The 12294-nt window shown below is 52.8% G+C and overlaps 1 protein-coding gene across 32 annotated transcripts in view; it reads right to left on the bottom strand.

Moving 5' to 3' along the window:
- The window catches only part of BIN1 (bridging integrator 1), a 54389-nt gene that overhangs the window by 27706 nt on the left and 14389 nt on the right, over nt 1-12294 (bottom strand). The window contains exon 2 of one of the 32 annotated variants that reach the window (XM_036023688.1): nt 7654-7738. The exons of 30 other annotated variants lie outside the window; for them this stretch is intronic. Coding sequence is in view for 1 of the 2 variants with exons in the window: in XM_036023682.1 (XP_035879575.1) it covers nt 3974-4018 (45 nt within the window). In the remaining variant the exon portion in view is untranslated. Of the gene's footprint in view, nt 1-3973; nt 4034-7653; nt 7739-12294 lie in introns of those variants that run through there. One more of the 32 variants, XM_036023682.1, reaches the window with a different exon arrangement.

Genomic DNA, 12294 nt, shown 5'->3' on the forward strand with positions numbered 1-12294 from the left:
CCCCTCAGCTATATCCTCCCCTCAAAGACCCTAAAGTGGGCTACACTGCCTGAAGCACCAGCTTTGCCCACCCAATACCCAGACTTGGGTTCTGGACCGAGGAATGCCCAGTTCCTGAGGAGACCATGGATCCCCCCCCACCCCCACCCCCTGCCCCACTGGCCCAGGAGGGCCTGTGCTTCCCTGCTGCTCCTGGCTGGCTGTCCCAGGAGCCACAGCAGGCCAATCAGCACTCAGTAGTACATTCGGCCATCTGTCACCAAGCACCTGCTCTGTGGCCAGTGCCATGCATCTCTGCTGCAGCAGCAGAGATCAACCAGATATGGGTCCAGCCCCAAGAGAGAAGGAGGCCCATGGGCCTGGTAGGAGTCCAGGGTAGAGGTATATCTAGCGTGGGCAATCAAGGAGGACTTCCAGGGGGAAGCAGCAGCTAATATAGAGGGCGAGCTTATAGCAAAGGCAAGATTAGAAAGATGAGGTACATTACCAAGAAATTTCTAATTATTCAAGGCAACCTGAGGTCACAGAGGATAGTGAGAGACAATGTGAGTGGCAGGAGAGACAAGGGTGTGCATTGGGGAGCAGCCCATGAACAATTCTGTGCCGCATGGTCAGCACACAATCTGTTGGACAAATGCAGCTGGATACCAAGTAGACACTAAGGTAAGAGGAGGAAAGCAAAACAAGCCACCACCGTACCCACAGGCCCCCATTTCCCATGGCAGCCACCTCTATTTGGTCTTGTAGGAACACGGTGGAGCTGTGGAAGTGCCTGAGATTAGATAGCTCTATTACAAAGAGAGAAAGGGACCTGTGGGTAAGAAAGAATCTCCATAAATCAGAGAGGTCACTGAGTAAGCCAGAGGCTCCCAGGGATCAGGATCATGGCCTGGCTGGCCCTCAATCTTGGAGGACCAAGGGGGTGGCCTGTCCACCTCTGCCTCTTCTCTTTGAGGAGATGCACTCAATCAGCAAAGATCTACACCTGCCATTGGGACTCCCAATGCACACATAGATACGCACACTGGCCCCATTCCCAGACACAGCTGTGTGCTACACCCAGATGGCCAAAGCCACCAGGGAGAGCTTTAGGACTTAAGAAAGGCCAGCTACAGTGAGACTATGCCAGGCAGTGAGAAGACCTTTGAGAAAAGGGACTCTTTCTATCTCTCTTAGCCTCAAGTGCCTTATCTGGAAAATAAAGAAAATGTTAGCACCCACCTTAAGGCTCACGATTATAAAACATGTCTCTGTACCTGGCCCACAGCACATACTCAAGTAACAGCAAGCCCCTCAAAGGCCTTCAGAGCAGCCTGTACACAAGGGGCCAGGCCTGCCAACAACTAACCCTCATACTAGGTCCACATTGATGGCATCTCAAGATGCTAGACAGAAGTCACATGCACACACTGTTCACATATGCATGGGCATGCATGTACACACAGCAAACTCCTATTCATCCTTCAAAACCTTACCTCCTCTGTGAAGGCTGCCTCTGCCTTCTCCCTCTCCCGCATCATTCTGTACCATTTAAGGTCTGGAAACTGTACTCCTCATTGCTGTGTCATGGTGTCTAAGTATCCACCACTGGCCCTGCCCCAGCCATGAGAACAGCCTGAGGTCCAGCTCTCTGCCCCCAGCTCCTACAAAAGGCTGCGCACAGGGCAGACAGGCGGCATGTTCTCGGTGTCCACTGGCTAATCTGAGCCATGGGCTTTGAGGGCAGAGTCATGACACTGAACAAAACATCCTATCTCTCAAATTCAGTCTCCTCTCATGGTCGTATACAACAGCTTATTATGAGAAGCAGCCATTAGAACTAGGATTAGAATTAGCATACGTGTTGATCCAAAGTCTGGTCTTAGGTAACCCAAGCTGACTCCAGTGGGTCCCAGCCCTGAAGAAGCAGTGTGGAAGGGGTGACCAGCTTGGGAGGCTCTGAGTGACCTTGGGCTAACTGCTTAAGCTCTCCACACCTCAGTGCCCCACCTCTGAGATGGGAGTAATATGTGTAACCACAACATGGCTGAGGCTCAGGAAAACGCTCAGTAAATGTATGTTGGTCTCGGCTTCATTTAATCCTTACTTAAATACACCCCATTTTATAGATGAGGGAAGAAGGGCACATGGCCTGTATCCCTATCCTCAAGGAGCTCCCAGTGTGGCTACTGGAAGAGAAAACAATTTGAGCACCACCTGCCCGAGGGCAGACACCAAGACACAATTCAGTCCAATAAAATCCCACACCCTCAAATGCTATCTGCTTCCTATTTCCCACCCTCCGTAACTGGGGCTGCTGTCACACACAGCAGCTGCTAGGTGCTCAGACTGCAGAGACCCTCCACCTGCTGAGAGGGAAGCTGTGACCTTAGGCCTTGGGGACACAGACGCTCCACCCATTTGATGTATGCTTAGTGGGGACCCCTATGTCAAGCTCACAGACAGACCACTGAGAGCAACAGGGGGACTCTGGGTGTCTAGGAAGGCCTGGCCTATGGGGGCTCAGAGAATGCAGGATGACCAAGCTGGGTTTTAAAGGAGAAGCAGAAGTTAGGTGAGGAAGAGGGCCTGATGGCAGATGGTCAGAATTCCCACTCTGTCCAGGATTAGGCATCGGGGGAGCCCCAGACACTCCCCCTTTGCCACAGGCCTCCCTTTGTGATAAGCAAAGGGAGGCTTCTGATGGTGGGACAGAGGACGGGCACACAGGCCCCACCACACTTGGTGTTAGCCCAGAAGGAGGAAGTAGGGACAAGTTCAGCAGCACAATTGCCAGCAGTGCAGGAAGCCTTATCGGCGTCACTCTGGTTCCTCTCACCACATCCTCAGCCCAGCCAGATAGGAGTGGAGCTGAAGTGTCTCTGAAGTGACAATCCCACTCAGGGCAGGGCAGAAACAGGAGTCCCCTTCTGACAGCAACCACAGTTCAGCCTCTCTGAACCTGGCTGTGGACAGGGCCAGCAGCCCCACCTTGGGGAAATGAGGGAGACTCCCCAGACACAAAAGAATGCCCACTGGAGCCTGGGCTCGGCAGGCGCTCCCTGTGGCCAGAGTGCTATGGAGGAGCGAGGTGCTCCTGCCCCAGCCTCGAGACTGGCCTTTCTCATGACCCAGAGCATGGACAGAGGCCTGCCAAGCCCTCTCCTGTCCTCCCAGGCAGCAAACAGGCCTTGGGATGGACAAGCCCATGACGAACATGTGCCTCTGCACAACTGTGCTGCATGGCCACCAAATCCACAGGGACAGAAGACCCCTGCGGCCAGTCTTACCTGAACTAAGAGGAGTTTGTCACTTACTGCCTAAGGAGCCTGGAATTTTACAGACATCAAGTGCTCCCTCCTCACAGGGAAATGTCTTTACCTCCATGAGCAGATGCCAGGTAAGCAGAGATAAATCAGGACCTGAGCCTAAGGTGTTCGTAGTGAGGACTGAGCTGAATAACACTACTGCTCCCAACCTCCAAAACTGGAGGACAAGCACCCGGGAGACCACGCCCTACCCACACCACTCCAGCTGGCCCACCGGGTATGGACTGTACCTGCAGGCTCACCGGCTGCACTGATGCTGGGTGGCCTGCTGGGACTGCTGAGCCCTGAGCCCCAGGCCATCCCCTCCTGGGGCCTCTGGCTCCCAGAGTGCCCAGACCCCCACACTGGTGGTGACACATGCTTGCATCTGAATGGCATGACACAAGGCAGGAATAAGTACTTTCTAGAACCTAAGGCTGGGGAGGAGGGAAGCCAGAGGGACAGATGGCCCACCTTCCCAGTCAGGCCTGTGTCCAGGCGCTGTGCCATGTAGCAAAGCTGGGGGCCCCTCCAGCAGCCTGGAACAGCTGCTGTAGAAAGTATCCTACATGGCCATCCATCATCCTTCACACAGAGTGTCCCCAGAACCCCAACCCACACCTGCACACACACTCATACTCACACATCCAAGGGGGGCCTCATCCAGCTCCCTCTAAGGGACTCACCACCCAGCTGCTGGAATCCCTGAAGGCCTTCACCTTCCTCAACATCTCCTCCAGCCCTGCTCCTCTGCCACCTCAATCAGCCTCAGACTCTGAGCCAGTCGTACGCAGGTGGTGGGCCGCACCACCCCACTGCTTCCTCCCAGCAAAGCAGTGGTCAGGGGAACACAGCGACAGGATGCACATCCTCACACCCTCACACAGAGGTTCTCAGACAAGCAGGGGCCAATATACACATGGTCAGGCAAGTGGAAAAGTTAAAGGCCAGGTTTTCCCACAGATCTCTCAACACACACAGCTTGGCCCTGTTCTGGGCGTTACACCCGAAGAGGAAAAAGTGAGCCCGGGCCACTAGAATTAGGAGTCAAAGGCCACCAAGTGGCCAGAGCTGCCCTCCCCCAGGCAGACATTACAAGATGGGATATTCTGCCCATGGACCCCTGGGTTTCTGGCTCTCTGCCACTACCTGGGTTCTTCATGCTATGGGTGTCCAGCCACAATGCAAAGGCTGTTTGTTGACAGTGCAGAGCCAGCATCAGGCTCCTCAGCCCCCTGAGAGAGATCTGACACTAGAGTGGCTTACCCTGCTCCCGCACTCCTCCCAGGAAGCAGGAGTCATTTGGGCAGGGTCTCAGGAGTGCTTGCAAAGACAGCAGGGAGGAAGGAGAAGAGGTCAGCTCCAGCCCACCACTCTCTGCCACATTCCACATGCCCCTCCCAACCTCTTAGTTTGAACTGTAAACCTCAAAGGAAGTTGAAAGAAGAGTGCATCAAACTGCCAGATACCCTTCCCCACATGCACTATTACCCCTGGGCCACACTTGTTTTCTCTCTTTTTGTCGATAAAACAGTGTGGGTGGTTGGTTTATATATTTGCCGAACCTCTGCAAAGTAAGCTTCAAACATCATGATCCTTTACCCCCAAATACTTCACCCTTCAATACTTCAACATATTTCCTAAAAATAAGAATGTTCTCCTAAATACTCATAGAACCATTAACACACCCAATATGTTAAGTATTCGTTTAACACTATTATCTGATAAGCAGCCCATACTCAAATATCCCTAGTTCTTTCCCAAAATATTCCTTACATCTCTGTTGTTTCTAGATCTGGGATCCAACATGGATCACACATTGCTTTTGAATGTCATGTCTCTTCTCTCCTTTAATACAGAATATTACCTGCTACACCTACTGATTATTCGTTATTGTATACTTTTTTTTCTCTTTCATGACACATTTTTACAAGTACAAAGCAGTCACAAAAATGCTCCACACTCTAGATCCATCTGATTATTTCTTTGTGATTAAGTTCAGGTTAAACACTGATTTGGCAAGAGGACTACAGAGATGATGTTGTATTCTTCCGGCCACATTACGTGGGGATATGCCCTGCTTAGTATGCTGAACTTGACCCCCTTCATGGCACAGTGTTTGCCAGGCCTCTGCAGTAAAGGTAATTTTCCTCTTGGTCATCAATCACCTGAGGGCCGACACGCTGCCACCATGTGAATGTCTAAGGCCAACACATTTTCACACAGAGCATTCACCCTCCGTTAATACTTTGCTAGTCAAGTGGGATCCATAGACCAGTAGCATTACAATCATCTGGGAGCCCAGCTGACACAAATACAGAATTTCAGTGCCATCTTCCCTGCTCCAGACCTGCTAAGTTAGACTCTGAACTGTAATAAGTCCCCTGGTACTCAGTATGCACACTGATGTCTGAGCAGCACTGCACCTGTCAGCTTTGACGGAACCAGGTCACCCAAGACGGCTACCACATCCCATGTGACCTGGCATTCCATACAGAACAAGTGCCCCTTCTTGTGCCTCTGTATGGAGAGGTCGGGGATATCACCATTGTGTTTGAATCTGTTACCATCATCATTCTTTTTGAAGCTTAAACTCTCCTAAATTTGGCCAGTGGGACCCTGTGGCCATATCTCCACTTGTCTTGAAGTACTTCCTTGCTTTCTGACACCGTGAGATGCTACAGGCTCAGCTGGTACTTCTCCTGCCCCAGCCCAGAATGAGTCACTTCTCCAAGGAGTCCCAATCCCTTCGCTTCAAGAAGAGGTGTGCTCATTGGTACAGATGTGGTTACTCATCTCACTGAATCTTTAGGCCATGCCCTGGGCTGTCTATGCTTACCCCACTTTAAAGATAAGAAAAGGAATGCTGAGACATTAATTTGGACCCATGGCTAAGAAGAAGCAGGGTCAGAACTCTGTGGCTTTGTGGTGGCTGTGAAGAAGTATGGCTCAATCTCGTCTGCTCTGACAAACCAGCTGGACTGACAGCCCCAGCAGCTGCCCTCTGGGGCCATTCCTGTATTCCAGTCAAGGCCACACAGTCAAGGCTGCTCTGGTGACTGTGGGCATGGTGGGTTGCAAAGAGACAACAGGCTCCTCCAACAGGCAGCTGGGGCCCAGGGGCGCCTTCAGCACTGTGCTGTAGCCTGGCCCTCCACAGGGCCTGCCTTCCTTGGCCTCTTCTTCTAAGTGGGCTTGTGGTGCTCCCACGTAGTGAGTGAGAGGATGAGACACAGGAACACCTGGGGGCTGGCCAGAACCAGACCTGGGTACTCTGATTCCTGGGTTCTTTCACCAGGTATCTCTCCTGGGACGTGGCTCTTGACCCCAGGCTGGTGGTAACTGTACAAGGGGGCAGCTTTGCCTTCTCATTCAGCCCAGGAAATTCTGCCTCTCCCTCCAGCAAGCCCAGTGAACTCACTCATAAAGAGGAATCGGGCAACTCTGCCTTCAGAGCAGCACTGCTCACCAAGGCCTGTGATCTCCTAGTGACAACTTTGGCTTGGTCAGAAGCTGCAGAGCTGCTGCAGTGCCCTTGGCTTGAGAGGGACTGTGGAGATAGGGGCTGGAAAGAGAGGCCTGGCCTCCCTGAGAGGGTGTTAAGCCTATGGACCCCCGGGCCCAGCTCCAGCCAAGTCTGAGGGATAAGTAGCTCAGGCTCTTGCTTGGGAGCAGAGCCTGCGTCCCAGAAAGCTCAGGACGCATGGCTGAGAGGCTTTGGCCAACAAAGCCCCTTAGCCTCATGCAGCACCAAGAAGTTTTGCCCTACAACTTCCCAAAGGCTTGATGACTTAAGAAAGATACATTTTGAAACATTGGCCTCAGGCAAGAACCAGGAACTGCATCCCATCCGTAAGAGGCCAAAATGTCCCCCGGCACTAAGGCCCCCAATGCAGTGCCCCTCTGCACACACACAGGTTCCTGTGTCCACATGGCAGTACCCCCACACTCACACATCACATGTGGATGCCTGCCACCTATCTGTGCACACACTCACACACAGGGCTCTTGCCTCAGCCTGAGAAGGCCATGGAGCCAGAGCAAAGGCCAAGAGAAACTGCAAGAAGAACCAGAATGAAGGACAGTTGGAGAGAAAAATCGGAGAAAGGGAAACCAGCAGTGGCCCAAGGTGGAAGGGTCCAGTTCCGGGGCATGTTCACACATACACGCAGGTCTGCCCCTGAGAGTCAGGCTTGGCCTAGGGGCCTAAGTCACCTCCCCTAGTCTCTGCTCCCCCAGGCTGGTTCTGGGAATGAGCTGTCTGCCTTCCTGCCTTCCTGCCTTCCTCCCAGGGCAAATGCTGCTAACAAGGGTCGCACTCCAGAAGGGATCCCTAACCACCAGATTCCATCTCTCAGTCACACACCTGCCCAGCCAGCCCAGCAGGCTCTCCATGGACACCAGTGGCAGGCACTGCATCTGTCCCCACTTCTGAGCTCCAACAAGCCTCACTGAAATCACATGACAAAGCATGACCCCAAAAGCCCGGTCCAAGGACCCACCCTGAGGGAGGTCCACCACCTCTCACACCCTTACAGGTGTGTCACCAGGGCAACCTGAAGTAGTGACTGTTGACCCATTTTGCAGATGAAGAAGCTGAGGCTCAAAGAAGTCAATCAGTTAACAAGTGGCAGAACCAGGACCCCAAGCCCGATGGTTCAACTTATGATTCTCAAACAGGATTCACAGGCACTTGGGAGTAACAGGCAGCATGTCTAGGGTTTACTACAAAAAATTCCCACTCCACCCTTCTTCATTCCAAAAATTAAGCTGGTAGAAAAAACATTCTTGTGACATAACTAACACAGATATACAGCAGAATACAGTCCGCAAAGAGCTCAGCAACAACATGTAAAACTAGGAACACATTTTCGGGTTCCTACTGGTGAACTACAGCTGGGCTACCCATACCCATCCCCACCCCCAGCTCCAAGGCCTCAGCCCCACTTGGCGATTTGTTTTTTAAGTCCTTGTGTTCTGAAAATCGCTGTCCCTGTCACTAGTCCAAAAAGGCTCACCATCCTTTTCTGTGGGCCCCTGGTCAGAACAGCTGACTGACTGAGCAAGCCAACTGGCCTTTCTTGGGAGACTACACCTCTAAAATTATCTCCTTCCTCTTTTAGTTACTTTCTCTTTCCATTGTGAAATACTGTCAAGAGTAAAAAGTGGTATTTGGTTTCCTCTTTTAGGTCCTTAACTGGATACACAAAAGCAATGGCTAGCTCCACAATAATGCCTTGAAATGTGACTGATTGGGCAAAAGCCAGAGTGCAGAGATGCCCTTCCAGCCCAGGCCCTTTCCGCTGTGACCACTCCAGGGCTGGCAGCTTAACTCCACCCCTGAGACAGCTGGAGGGATGGAGGCCTCCTCCTCCCCCTCCATATTCATCTCCCCTTGTAGAAGGGAAGGCTCCACCTCACGTGGGGATTTTCCAGTTGACTCCAGGCTAGGAGACTCCCTCCCTCCTCTCCTTTCTCCAGCCCCTGCCAGTGTACCTGAAATTCCATCCATTCAGCAGATAAGCTGGGTCCAGGGTCAGGGTAGGGCCACCCAGACCCTAGAAGAGCTAGGGTGGGCTAGGTGACTAGACCAGACTAGAACAGAGCAGAGCAGAGGCAGATGGGACGAAAGCCAAGATGGGGAAGGGGTTCAGGGTCCTCAGAGGGGCCAGGCTGGGTTGGTGGGGGGTGAGACGGAGGCCACAAAACAGCAGTAGCCACTCATCCAAAGGCATCCAAAAGACCTACAAGGGTCCTCCAAATCCTGTGAGAAGATGGAGGTGTTCCACAGAAGAAGAAACTGAGGCTCAAAGTCCCTGACCTCAGGGCTAAGTGAGTGAGAAGCTAGGATGTTAACACAGCCATCAGCTCCCAACCCCAAGGTGCCACTGTGCACAGAGGGGTATGGGGTCTGCCGAGAGGAGGACAGGCTAAATGAACACTGGGGCCCCAAGGGAGTACTGGAGGGCCCTGGCTGGTTGGTGACAGGCTCTCTTCCCCTCAGAAAGCCCCTTCCCACCAGGCTAAGCCCATTTCTAGCCTCACAGAACCAGGAGTCCACAGGGGGTAGGAAGGCTTCTGGAAGGGCCAAAACCAGACAGACCAAGGTGGGCCCCTACTTTTACAACCAAGTGCCACCCAACTATGTAGACCTCCCTACTAGCCCTCCACCCCACCCAGCCCACACTCCCATGGAAGACAGGACTGTTCACGAACTGCTGCTCCCTCCTCAGTGGCTCCCACCTGACTTCACCCCTCACAGCACTGACCCAACAGCCTCTCTAGTGCGGAGCCCCCACCATGGACATCGGACCTTTCCCCTGGGTTATGAGGGCTGGGGGCATCTTGGATGCCTTCCCCCAGACTGCATAGCTCTGTTCTGCAGGGAGCAAAGCAAGGTCCCTGCCCAGGAGGGGCCAGTGCTCCAAAGGACCAGCATGTGGTGCTCTAACAAAAACCCAGCAGGGTATGGAGTGGGTGAGGCAAGGGAAGTACTGCTCCTGAGAGGAGCTCAGGGAAGTGATATATGAAACCTGATAATGGAGGAATGCCAGAAAAAGGGCACAGCAGGTGCAAAGGCCCTGAGGTGAGAAGAGCAAAGCCAATGTGTCTGAAGAGAGGGTTGTGGACAAAAAAAAAGGGAGGAAGTAACCTCACAGGGTGATCTGCTCATAATCCTAACTGGCCAGGTCATAGTACGTATTCACACCCCAGGCATATAACTTCTTTAGTAAAAAGTTTCTCTTTGCCTTAAGCAAGCCCCACCCCTTGTTTCTGTGTATCTAGGTTAACACACCTTTGATATACCAGAAGTGAGACCTCTTGAAGGGGGTATCAACCCTAAAGAGAGCACATTATATCCAATCCCTACCTTGCCTTTTCCCACCTTCACGTCATCCTCCTTTCATTTCCTCTGTAATTTCATATGCACAGAAGAAATTATAAGCCCATTATTCTCCAGAGCCCTTGAGATCCTGCTCCCTGGCATATGCCATCAGTTTGGCTCAGGTAAATTTTAAAAACTCCCCTAAAGGTTTGCACCTTTCTTACACATACACTGAAGAGCTTTGACCTGACTGGCAGTTTTAAAACCTTGCAGGCTACTGTGTGGGGGGACACATGGATGCTGTGTGGGGGGACACATAGATGCTGTGTGGGGGGACACATGGCAGAGCAAGAGCTCACAGAGCTGGTTTAGAGGTGATTGCAGTTACCCAGGTGAGAGGCAATGGTGGCTTGGGCAAGGTCAGGACATGGCGAGAAATAGAAAAAACAAGAGGTGACAAAGAGAAGTGAAGGGGACTCCAGGGTCTGAGCCACGTCAAGGAAGTAGGTGCCATCATCTGAGATGGGGACACCTAGGGATCATGGTGAGCTTGAGGTATACAAAGGTATCAGGGAGGGACGCAGGGACACACCAGCCTAGGGATCCTGGGGTGGCAGCACAGACCTACCATCAGACTTCTGCCACTCCCCATTCCCCACCCACCTGCCTCAGTCACACCCACTCCAGCAACCAGTTCGGTGGTGACAAGCTCAGAGTGTTGGTCTGTCTGGACAGCTGCTAAGGAAAGGGGAAGGAGAGTCAGCAGGGAAGAGCACTTCTTGCTCTGGATCCCTATGTGTGGGAGAGGCCCCAGGCAGGAGGTACAGGGAGAGGCCCAGCTGTACGACCCTGGAAGGGAACTCCACCTTTCTGAGTCCTGAGCCTCATCAGTGAAACAGCCAAGCCCTCTCCGTCAACAGGGAATTTAAGGGTGGATAATGAGTGGCTGTGGAGGTAAGACAACTGGTTTCCTTCCTGCTCCATTACTGTATCTTGACCCAAGATACCTCCCACCCAAGCCAGAAAGCTCTGGCAGCCTCTCCCATCCAGTCCCCACCCTGCCCCCTCCCCACCACGCAGCCCACACAGCCTTTCCTGGTGCCTGGTGCCTGCAGCCAAGGACACCTGCTCCCCATGACTCATTTGGGCTCTCACAGAACATTCCCCACAGAGAGCAAACACCAGCCCACTCCACTTCCCTCTCCTAGCCCAACATCCCCTCAGCATCCTCCTCACCCATCAGCTCTGCAGGGACCCTGCATGCCCCCACACACCTTGGTGCCTTTGGAAAAAGGGTAAAATGATAAGTGCCCCATGGAAACCAAAGAGCAGCAGAAAGTACTGGCCTCTTCCAAACACTAGCAGCCACATGGGCAGCCCAATGGTACTTGATATTCGACATCTCAGAGCCAAGCCTGGATACAGCCCACTCTATAGAGATGGAGAGGTTCATGGAGGGCCACAGCCAGGGCCACCCACTGGCCCTTGTGTTGTGCTGGGTGGGGCGTTCAGACCCCACCCTTGGCCCAGTGCTCCATGCCACCTGTTCAGAGATATCAACACAGCCACCCCATAAGTCACCACCCACCCACCTGTCTGCTCCATGCAAGTGTGGGTGCTATTCTCAGCCCAGGCTCCTGGATACCGGCCATCAACAAAGGGGCAGAATCTGTCCCCGGGCCACCCACTTCTCCTCAGCACCTGCCTCCTGGGCTCAATGGGAGGACAGCCTGTTCAGAGGAGCAGCAGACATGGGCACAGCCCACAGAAGAGAACAGAGATGAGGCAAGGAGAGGGTGAAGGCCCTACCTGCACCCATCTACCTTTCCTAGGGGCCCAGCAAAGGCCTGACCAGTGGAGGTCCACAAAACCCCCATAGCCTTCATTAGGTAACCTGCTGCCCTCCTGATGCCCAACCATGCCGGCCCTTCAGGTCAAACTCCTCCAAGCATCCTTCCCTGACCCCACCGCAGACACAGAGACACCCACTTGTCCCTCCAGATGCCCTCAGCCCTTTGCATATGTCTGTTCCTATCTGAGAAGCCCAACCTAAATGTGCAACCAGGTTATTCATTCATTTTACCAATCAGAACCCTGCACTTCCAGGTCTGTGCAATTGGAACTATTAAGTAATACTGGAAGGAGATAAGATGTGATATTTTTTCAAACATATTATTGCTA

This window comes from Phyllostomus discolor, chromosome 4 (genome assembly GCF_004126475.2).
Source record: "Phyllostomus discolor isolate MPI-MPIP mPhyDis1 chromosome 4, mPhyDis1.pri.v3, whole genome shotgun sequence".
NCBI classification, from domain to species: domain Eukaryota; kingdom Metazoa; phylum Chordata; class Mammalia; order Chiroptera; family Phyllostomidae; genus Phyllostomus; species Phyllostomus discolor.